This window comes from Microtus ochrogaster, linkage group LG4, assembly GCF_000317375.1.
Source record: "Microtus ochrogaster isolate Prairie Vole_2 linkage group LG4, MicOch1.0, whole genome shotgun sequence".
Classification (NCBI taxonomy): domain Eukaryota; kingdom Metazoa; phylum Chordata; class Mammalia; order Rodentia; family Cricetidae; genus Microtus; species Microtus ochrogaster.
This window is the reverse complement of record NC_022030.1, coordinates 50,363,183-50,374,565: the sequence shown is the minus strand read 5'-3', so window position 1 is coordinate 50,374,565 and position 11,383 is coordinate 50,363,183. Positions and strand designations below refer to the sequence as shown.

At 39.7% G+C, this 11,383-nt stretch overlaps 1 protein-coding gene across 2 annotated transcripts in view; it reads right to left on the bottom strand.

The window, feature by feature from the left end:
* Positions 1-11,383, bottom strand: part of Sphkap (SPHK1 interactor, AKAP domain containing) — a 178,005-nt gene that overhangs the window by 5,757 nt on the left and 160,865 nt on the right. The window contains exons 8-11 of one of the 2 annotated variants that reach the window (XM_005361516.3): positions 9,322-9,507; positions 7,572-7,658; positions 5,378-5,430; positions 5,106-5,290 (exon numbers count right to left, since the gene is read on the bottom strand). In XM_005361516.3, coding sequence (XP_005361573.1) covers positions 5,106-5,290; positions 5,378-5,430; positions 7,572-7,658; positions 9,322-9,507 — 511 coding nt within the window. The remainder of the gene's footprint in view (positions 1-5,105; positions 5,291-5,377; positions 5,431-7,571; positions 7,659-9,321; positions 9,508-11,383) is intronic. The other variant, XM_005361517.3, reaches the window with a different exon arrangement.

Below are 11,383 nucleotides of genomic sequence, written 5' to 3'. Positions count from 1 at the left end.
CCAAAGAGAAACCCTGTCTCGAAAAACCAAAAAAAAAAAAAAAAAAAAAAAAAAGAGCTCTCCCATAAGCTGCATCATCAACCATCTTTCAATTTTGTGTTTTGAGACAAGGACTTATTAAGTTACTCAAGGTCACTATGAACTCTTCGACCCAGGCTGAACTTGAATTTGTAGTTCTTGTGGCTCAGACTCCCCAGTGGCTGGGATTTATGAGCTAGCCCCATCAGGTCCAGTTTATTGTTCTGTTTTTAGAACTACATTCTACTTAGTAATTGACCCTAGAGCTTTCATTAAGCCTCCTCATGTTATGGCCACGATCGGCTTTAGTATATCAGGGATTTGTACTTTTAGCCTGCTCCACTAACAAACAAACATCAACCAAATATTTCTGTACTGAATCAGCAATAATTTGGTTCTTTTCCTGTAGACTACAGAAGACTTTAGACCTTAGGAAGCTCAAGAGCATCTGCATTCTGTGACAGTTTATCAGGAGCAGACACACCTGGAGAAAAGTGCCCCAGTCCAGAGCAGACCTTCGTATTCTCAGGTGAATTCTGTCGATTTGATTGTTTACAGTCCATGGTAGAATTACAGGAACCGCAGCAAACTGTCTTCTTTTTTTTAAAGGACACCTTCAATGCACTCTTCTGAATGCTCTCACTGTCTTTTACTCCAAGACACAAATTAGATTTTATTAAGCAAGAGTGAGTGAACCCCTACTTTGTCCCTGAGGTTATGGCCTGTAAAACCCGAGTCTTAAGTTGGGCTGGATCCTGGAATTCTAGACTTTCACCAGGACCTGGGATTTGGGTTTTACCTCCAGTGGAAATTCTGAACTAACAGGTAAGGGTCTGGGTTTGGAAGACTTTCTGGGGTGACTCTAAAACTCCCCGATTGGAGATTTTTGATGAAAGGATTAATGCAAGAAAGTGTATTTTGTTTGCTAATTAAAGCCTTTGGGATCTAATTTGTACACCCTTCGCCTTTCTTTATTATGCCTTTACTCACAACTGATGCTTTAACTAGAGTTTGTTGCTGTGTTTTTTCAGAAGTCAGGATCATCAGTCTTTCCTCTTGTTCTCCCTCCACCCCTTTCCTCATAGAATAGAATAAGAAATCAGAGAGGAGACTTTTCTGCTCTGACTCTCCCTCCATTGGAAGCCAAGGGTCTATCTATTTCCTCTTTCTTCATGATCCTTTTTGCATACTGCTTCCAAGAAAAAAACATGATTCTCAATACAGATTTGAAGATGAGCAGTATGCCATGTTTATTCTAATGCCAGGCCATGGCTTAGCTCAGATTTCAGAAGCGCACTGAGTTTTTACAGAAAAAAAAAAAAGCTGAAAAGCAAACTCCCAATTCAAAAACCCAATAAACCCTGACAAGTAGCCTGTTTAAAAATATTTTAAATAATTATGGTAATGATAGTTTATTTATTATTTATTGTTATTTTGGTCAGCTAACTGAATTAAATTGATTCGATTCCAAGGTTGTAGAGACTTAAATTTGTGAACTGTTTTAGGTTACGAGGTGTCAGAGGTATCAGGAGTTTTCCCCTGAAAAGTGCCTTGGTGTTAGTGGTTTTCCAATGACTAGAAGGATCATAGGCATTTGAGTTGTGGATGTGTCTTCCAGCTGATTCTGTTTTGTTCCCCTTTAGCTCACGGGTGTGGTTTAGATAGAAACTTTGCAGATGCATTTTGATTTGCTTATTCAGAATCAACTTCGCGCTATCTTGATGTGGCTGTTTAAACACTGTGACCTTTCTGTGTGCTCTAGAGACAGATGATGTTTCTTCCTGAACTGAAATGCAAGCTCCGAGATACCAGGAGCACTCACTTCTTTTGTAACCTGGGATGTGGAGCTTAGAACAGAACCCGGCTTGGTGAGGTTACTCTAGTAATGTTTGATGGATAATTTTAAATGTATGATTTTCAAGGGCATGCAGCCTTCTAATGATTAAATAAAATTCAAATGAATGGGGAAGGCTGGGAAATAAAGGCACCATGAGTCACTAGAAACTACAATACACATTGAGCATCTGGAGTACTTGGAATTTGCCTTTTCTGGGATTTAGTTTTTATTGTCCTTAAGTGTCTTCCAGATTCAAGGCCAAGTTTTCAAGGCATCTCAGGAAAGATGCGTTGCTCTAGTGTTCATGCTGGTCTCCTCCCGTTTACCACATGCCTCTGTTTTTACAAAGCTGGAAGTTTAGTAAGCTGAGACCACTATATATAGATGCATATTTGCTGTGGAACAATATTTTTTTATCCTGTCACTTGTATTATTTTTAATAAAATGCTGATTGGCCAGTAGCCAGGCAGGAAGCATAGGCGGGGCAACCATGCAGGAAGTAGAGGCAGGGCAATGAAAATTCTGGAAACAGGGAAGTTTAAGTCTGCAGTTGTTACCCAGACACAGAGGACACAAGATGTGACTGCCATGCCGAAAAAGGTACCAAGCCACGTGGCTAATTCAGAGAAGAATTATGGGCTAATGTAAGTTATAAGAATTAGTTAATAAGAAGTCTGAGCAAATCGGACAATCAGTTTATAACTAATGTAGACCTCTGTGTGATTCTTTGGGACTTAACTGCTGCAGGACTGGGCAGGACAGAAAACCTTGGTCAACACATATTGACTATATTAATTGTTGAGAAAATCAAATCATGATTCCAAGAAATAAAGGTCAGGTTTTGGGGCTGAGAATGCAGTTCAGTTGTTAGAGTGTTCACCAACAACACACATGAAACCTAAGGTTCAATTCCCAGAACAACACAAATTAGCACCTTAGAGGTTGAGATACCAAAGTCAGACATTCAATTGCTGCTGGAGAGGTGGACCAGCAGCTAAGAGCCCATAATGCTCTTCTAGAAGACCCAAGTTCTATTACTAGCACTCTTATTGGACAGCTCACAAAAGCCTGTAACTCTAAGGGGTCAGATACTCTCTTCTGACCTTCAGAGACACTTGTTTTCCCATGCATATATAACCCCATCCCTCCTCAACATACTTACATAACTAAAAATAAAATAGTTTCAAGGTCATCATCTACTTCACAGAGAATTCAAGGCCAGTTTGGACGAGACAACAACTTGTCTCAAACAAGCAGAAAACAACAGCAACCAAAAGAGGTAGGGTATTTGTCTGTGGATGCCCATTGTACTGAGTGACAGTAGGAAGATGCCATCCTCTGAACTTAGAGTTTCTTTTCTCTGAGAAGATGAGGAGCTAAAGAAATGTTGCTGATTTTTCATGCTCTCTACTGCTCTCTTTCCCACACTCTTAAAAATGACTACTCAATTACCTGGCTAATTACAAGCAAATAGAATTGAGCCTCAGACCTGGCTAATGAAGAAAGAACATATAAGTGTTATATAAATTTTCTTTATTTAACCAATCCAGTCATAAACAACCAAAGATGATGCCCATTTATATCAAAGTTATTCTGTGCAGAGAGCATTCATTGACTCTGAACAAAATCTGGAAATTTGAGTCCTTCAGACTGAATCATTAAGATTTGAGTCCCTTAAGCTGTTTGACAGGCATGCATGAAAGATCATCCAGTGCTTTTCCTGATAACAGGAGAGAAAGCTCTATCTTCTCAGAAACACAGTTATAAACAAAGGCAGGCTTTCACTTTAAAATTGAAAACCTGGTAGCTGTAAACAAATACCAATTTAGCATTTAGTTTACATATTACATATTCATTACATATTTACATGTACATCCCTGCTCTTTCAATAATGAGAATTTATTAGATATACATGCATGAAAAGTGACTTCCCCTGTAAGGAGGTATATTAAATTAAAATCTATTTAACATACCACCTAAAATGCACCAGGTCATGCTTTTGTTCAGGTAATTGCTGGAGATACAAAAGCAAACCTTTATGTGTGATGTGGGATTCCCCTCTGTATGCTGTGAATATGTTTTATTACCATTGGTTAATAAAGAAACGCTTTGACTTATGGCAGGGAAGAATATAGCAAGTGGGAAATCCAAGCACAGTTAGAGGAAGAAAGAAGGTGGATTCCCGGAGATGTCATGCAGCTGCCAAAGGAGAAAGACACCAGAACTTTACTGGTAGGCACAGTCTCATGGTGATACACAGATTAATAGAAATGGGTTAATTTAAGATATAAGAGCTATCTAGGAATACGTTTGAGCCATTGACAACCAGTGTTTTAAATAACATAGTTTCTGTGTGATTATTTGGTACGGGATGGCTGGGAGACTAAAGCACAGTCTCTGTTTCCACATGTGAATCTGGAAGCGTTGCCTTCCTTAGAATTTTCTTGGCTCCCTCCCATGAGACTGAGCACAACATGAGAGAAGACCAATGTGCTTGTGGATTATGCTCTTTTAGCCCATCCAGTGTACTGTGCAGGCTAGGAGTGAAAGACTTGAAGGCAAAGCTTCTGAACTAGTGATCTCTGCATCACTTTGCCAACAAAAAAAGGACAGTTTAGGAGAATGCCTGGGTTGGGTGGACTTGAGCCTAAAAAGAAGAAATTGCTGGTTGGAGAGGCAGAAGTGGGAGCAGGTGTCAGGAATGAGCTCTCCAGCAGCTGGTCAGATTGTCTAGGTAGGATTACAGAGATTTTGAAACTGGTCTAATTTCTAAGTAAATGGGCAAGAAGGTGAGAGCTTTATCATAGGATGCTGGATTTGGGCACTGAACATTGGAGAATAATTGCATATGAAAAAACAAAACAAAACAAAACTGAAAATTGAAACCCTTAATGTTATTTAACCAAGAGAGATTCGTTTTAATAAGGATTTACTCAAGAGTGTTTTCAACCAAAAATAGAGTTTAGGGATATAAAAAAGTAGTTTAAAAACTTGGAAAAAGCACTTGTCTCCTCAGTTCTTTTTACCTTTATCACCAACTATTCAAGAAACAGAAAGCCAGTGAAGCAGTGATGTGAACGTGCCACTTCAGCTGGCGGCTTGAAGTCTTCACAAGGTGTTTTTGGTTGAAAAAACTCAAGATTAAACGCTCCAAGTTCATATGGATTAAATGGACAATTAAATGGGTTTCCAGCTGAGAAAAAAAGCACAAAACTGTACTGTTATCCCACCCAGACACGGCACACTGTACCTTTTCAATTCTGCTTTCCTGAGATTTCTTAAAGTAGATGGTGGGGATCCCGAGTTCAGAGGCAGCTATCCACTGCAGGGTGGCTCGGAGCTCAGCATCAGGACACTCTGGCTCCAGGTCAAAGTTGATCACCAGCAGGCTCCTCTGGGGGCTGGCTGCTCTCCCTAGCAGACCAGAGGCATGTTCTGCACAGACACAACCACAACGTCACTCTGCTTTCTGAAGCGTCACTCCAGGCAATTGTGTGTCAAAAGGATGAGAACATGGCTTACCCTTGATGCTTTCTGATTGTTCTTTAATAATCTCCTTTTCTTCTACTAATTCACTTTGGGAGAAAACAACAGTATATGATTGGTAATGCTTTGGAAGGAGAAGCTGTAATGGAAGATGAGGTGATGGGTCTTTCTAGAAACTTCTGCAATGCGTTCTTAGGGCTTTCACAGAACAAAGTAGAACCATGTGGGTGTTACACAGGACAACGGGGTCTGCCACCAGTGTTCCCTACCACCAAAGAGCAGTGCTGTGTACCTCAAATGGCATGCGTTAGGACAGTCAGTGGGGGAGAGTCTGTGGGTTACCTTTTTCATTTCTTTTCAACTCCCTTCCCATGAACCTCCGCAGGGTCAAACAGTTAGAGCTTTGAGGTAATGGCTGTAATTTAGAGACTTATCCTTTTGCCTTTTTCCTGTCTCTCAATGAACCACATTTTCCTTTTTTTACCACAGTGTACTTCTGTATACTGTGACAATGATGTACATTTGAATTTTAAATTAGGGAAATAGTTTTTGCAAGCATATTGTTCTGTGAGCTGGAATAAGGACAATCAACAAACTGGGAAACAGAGATAAAAACAGAATGTCTCAATAATAGTCTTTACTCTTTTTCCATTCCTTTTTTTTTTTTTTTTTTTTTTGTGGAGGCAGAGCAGACTGGAGGTGTTTTATAACTAGTGTCTCATAACTAAACCAAGCCTCTCCTTATCCACTGTCATGTTTAATATTGGAGGTTTTTTGCACAGTGTGTGCTTGTTATAGAGCCCTGTGTGTAGTGGGGAGACCCCGTAAAGTCTCCTGAAATAAGGTTATTTATCTCAGTAGCTGAAAAGAAGTGACCCTTTTGGGAAGCCTGCAGAAGTCCTATATTTTTCTAGTTTCTAGAAATTTGGAATAATATTTTTTAAATGTGTCTTTTGGTGATAGATTTTCTTATATTCTCTTTTGCCGCTAAAACCTATCTCATGCATTCCATTGTATGGGTAATTTCCATTAGTGAGGTAGACTTCATTCTGTGTGTGTGTGTGTGAGAGAGAGAGAGAGAGAGAGAGAGAGAGAGAGAGAGAGAGAGAGAGAGAAGCTATTCTTCCATTTATACCTAATTATTTCCAGGAATGTCAATTTTGTAAGGGCACAGAGCCACTGACCTATCTCTCTGCAAGTAGCACGAATGACCTTGATAAGGACAGATGCAATTTCTGATATTATGTAATGATGGGCTGCTGGGTAGGGATGGAGGTGATCTTGACTTTCTCTCAGTGCAAGCTTTTCCTGAAGTTACAGCTTCATATTAAAAAGAAAGATGGAGATCATGGTAAGCAAAAATTAATCTGTCATAAAATATTTTTTGCTGAATTTGTTTTCAGTTCTCCTAAAAACAAGAGCATGTGCGTGTTTGTGTTTGCTTGTGAGTAATAAAACAATGAAGGGTTGTGGCAACCTCCAGTTACCAAAGAACACATGCATTCATTGGTGAATAAAGTGTGAATCTGTAGCTAGCCAGAGGAAAATACATTAGGAATCAGCATTAGGGCAATGCAGATTTATCAGTTTATCTGAATACCCAAATTATATTCTAAGTCATCATGACCAAAATTAGCATACAACTGAGTTAGTTTTCCAGAATAATCACAAATACAAGCAGTAGTTATGACTTCAGGTTGCCCTCCTAGTCTGCATCATTTTATGTAGTCTCCATGCACTTTTCTGAGACGTGCACATTGAGAGAACTGAGTTGCTACATCTCCCTCATGGCAACCATTGGCATTAGATACATCCCATATCATTAATCCCCCGTTGTCCACAAGCAAAAGAAAAGCCACTCATAACCAAGTTTTCTGAAATGTTTTCTAGCAAAGGTTACTGAATAGTCTTCTGAGGGAGGCATGGCACAATTTGAATGGATTTTTTTGCTTGTTGTTTCTGTAAATCAAAATAGGTAAGATGATATATCTTTCTGATTATGTTGGTAAGCTTTATCTGCAATGGCTATTTTCTAAGGGACATGTTTGAAACCAAGAAAGCAGACAGTGATTGGTTGGGGCCTATTCTAGGTCTCAGTCCTCCAGCGACATGGAACCACAGTGGCACAGACATAATGAGTTGGTGGCTGGGCACAACCTTCATGACCACGATGGATTGCCAGATGGAATTGGAGTGGTGCTGCCAGTCACTGAATCACATGGCTACTTACTTAATCATGGGAGAAGATGGTATGCTTTCCTGATAAATGTCCAGGTCCATAATGCCAAGACTGCTAGTGGCACTACTGTTGCCATTGCTGACAAAGCAAAAGTGTACATATTAATGCCTGTCACCACCCTTGGCCACATTGCTGACACCAATGTTCCATTGTAGAAAGGGCCCGTCATTGTTCTTGAGGGCACAATTGATTTGTGTCTAACCTTCTGCATTGGTATTGATGTTCAAATAAATTAAAGACAAAGTTAGAAGCCAAATATGCTTATGATAGTAATACTGATAGTGACTTGTAATTTCTCTGGTGGTAAAGAAAGAGGGTATTCATCAAGAAGACTTTTTGCTATTGGGCATGCTTATTCAGTTGAATATACTTCTGAAAATTTGGCTATTAAAAACACCCTAATGCTTATCTGTCTGCTCCTTGTGTCTAGAAAGAAGCCAAGGAGCCACAGCCTCCCTTTGTTATATGGAAGATTTTTCTTAGGGGATTCCATAGAATTTTACAGAACATACATTTGGTTTCTTGTTTCCCTAGAGAACTATAGAATTTACATACAAAGTTGGGTAACGTTTTTCCACCTCAGAGAATGAGTAACATGTGACATCTGTGTCTCAGAGAGGAAGAATATCGCATATAATATCACTATTATAAGTTGCATAATCAACATATGGTTTACTTAGGAGCCTGGAATAAACTCTCTGAAATGTAGTACCATTGAGACAATTTTTAGTGCTTGCAAAATAGAACCTATCCATTTTTTTTTTTTACCAAACTCACTGAGTCTCCTCACACAATCTGTATTTTCCAGAAACATCTTTCCCAAGCTGGGTTTTGCAGTAGTAACTTCTAGTGTGTCATGTAATGGGGCTTTGTTCCTTCAGGAATTGTGTGAATCACCAAGAAGGCTCTCCACTTGAATTCTCTTGTCTGGAGTTTTCAGCAAAACTAAAGGAAAACGTTACAGCCTCAAATCTGACACTCAGTGTCCAAATATTGAAGTTATCATTTTTTAAATCTGTTTTCCAACATTTGGAAACATTTGAAGTTTGGGACCACTTCTTTAATGTAAAATGTTCCTAAATCTTAGGTTGTACTGCCCTGCCAGAAATAGAACTTGGAAGATCCTTTATCGATACCCAGGTGTTTCGATCTCACTTGGCAGCAGGCCTCTTTGGACAGTCTGGGATCTAAATGGGGTCAAAAGGCTTTATACACAAAAGATCACTTTAGCAGTTACAGCCAGATGCTCCCTTTTAGCTTTTCCAGAAGACATACAGAGGGCAGCGAAGATAAGGGAAGGGACTGGTCAGGGAGAACCCATCACACAGTGTAGAGACACTTGGCTTTGTGTAAATCCAACCTATATTGCATCTGAAATTCGAATAAATCAAAAAGACAGCTCAACCTGATAAATCGTAACACCAGCTTCCATTAAAACAAACACACAGTTTTTAGCACTGAATGTACTTGCTGTGACTTTTGGGAAAGAGAACACAATTTACTCATAAACGTATCCAAGGTAATTCAAGCCTCAACTGTAACTAGATCTCATTCTCTCTCTCTCTCTCTCTCTCTCTCTCTCTCTCTCTCTCTCTCTCTCTCTCTCTCGTGCATGCGCGCGCGCTTTCTTGTTTTTTCAATTAAGGATACCTAGCACTCAACTATAATAAGAAACATTTTTGGAATCTTGATTGAGGCTGACTTATTAGGAAGTCAAGACAAGACAAAGAGGAAGAAGTACCTCATGGACCGCTCGCTGAGCTGCAGAAAGCTACTTGTGTCATCTGGGTTGTCGTCCTCATTGGCCAGCTGGGACCAGCTTCCTGTACTCTCCTCACTGCTGCTCAGAGGGTTGGGGGATTCTTCCGGGGACCTGGCTTCTTTCAAGACTTCTGCTTCTGATTCCTCTCTGTTTTTGAGGCTGTCACTGCAGACATCAAGACAATATTACCAAGAGAGGAGGTGCAACAGGGAGCTTTTCTCAGAGTCCACACTGGGCTCCCGTGAGCCTACATCTCCACACACCAGGCATGGTGTTGGATCTAGTGGAATTTTACTGTTAGTGGTTGCTCCCTTTGAAGCTGAGTACCACTTTTCTTCTTGAAACTAAACTCCACTGGCTTTCTTGTTTCTTTCATTTAACACTGTCTACTAGATTTATTTGTTTTTAAAGTAGGTTGAAAGGAAACATTGAGGTATAGTGGTGTTTATCATATGTGTTTATGTGTGTGTGGCAGGGTGGGGGTGTTAGAACACACATGCCAAGGGACCTGAGGAGGTCAAAGGGAAATTTGAGGGAGTTGGGTTTTGCCTTCTGCTTTATGTGCTCAGGCCTGGTAGCAAGTGCCCTTTGACAACATTGGGTCAGGGATGGTGTTGTGGTATGTCTGTCTTTTGTGTGTTCCTCCCCTTAATAAAACTGGCTTTCCTTACCACGATATTGAAATTTGAGCAGGGTAAAAGAGAATGAATGATGTGGTCAAGGATATGGTGTTAGTTCCAAAAAAAAAAAAATATGTAGGAATGAACTAAATACAGCAACAGAGGAGAGGTTCTGGCCTTTTTTATTCACCCAGTTGAAAAAACAATTTTGGACCCAATTTCTTATTATACTATAGAAAAATTCACTGCAGGATAGTTCTTGCTAAAAAGGGAGCTGAGCCCTAGCGTCTGACATGGAATATCCAGGTTAACAAATAAGTCTGTCAGCACATTTTATTTTATCTCAATTTCATGCTCTATTTACAGCAAGCCTCACATCTGTGCCATAAAATGGGAATTCAGAACCAGTAATGATTACCCAGAGTGCTACTTTTTGTTTGCTTTCTGGAGAAGTGTAGAGCCTCAGTTATTGACGGGTGAATGACACAGAAGTGGGGCGCAGATGTATGTCATCCAGCAGCCCCCATTCTGACCCCTCCGTTCCCGTAGGAGCTTCGGAGGACTGTGGCCATGCCAGAGTCAACTGTCCAATCTCCACGTTGAAAACAAAGCCGAGTGTTCTGATTTTTATCTCACACACCTACGCACCATCTGTGTCATGGTCATGAGATTTCTTTAGGTCAGTTTTTCTTTTAACATAACCCAACTGTGTTTATTTTAAGCCATCGTCATAAATGGAAAGTAGAAATCTCTCGGCACAGGTAGAAGGCAGTAGATTGAACAGACAGCTGATGCCAGGCAGTAATGACCATAGGAAACCCTTAGGAAGAAGAAATGAGAGCAGACATTTTTACTTCTTATATATTTTATTTGAATGTTGAATGCATACAGGTGCATATATTCACCAGTCTTTGAGGTAAAAACAGCATAATTTTCTCCCTTGATTTTTTACAATCACTGAAACACAGTTCCATTTGATGATTTACTCTCAGCTAAGTTTTAAAATTTGATAATCCTTTAAAAGATTTTGCTTGCATTTGTTTGTTTACTTTGTGTGTGTTAGTGTGTGGGTGAGCCTGTGCCACAGGCGGGTGTGAAGGTCAGAGGACACTTTACAAGAGTTGCTCTCCCTCTGTTGTGTGAGTCCTGGGATCAAGCTCGGGTTTGACCCACTGAACTCCTGCACTGGTCCTGATCGTTTTTAGTTTTTAATGATGGACACTTAGTGCACAGATAATAAGCTGTTCTGATTTAAAAAAAAAGAAAACCAGAAATACTTTAAATTATAGACATCTTTCTTAAGTAGCATTACCATCATATCACAAATTTTAATAAGTTTTAATTTTAACAAATTTTAATAATTTTAATAAGTTTTCATTTGGAGTTAACTCTCCTTGTAAGCAACAGATAATTTGTTAATT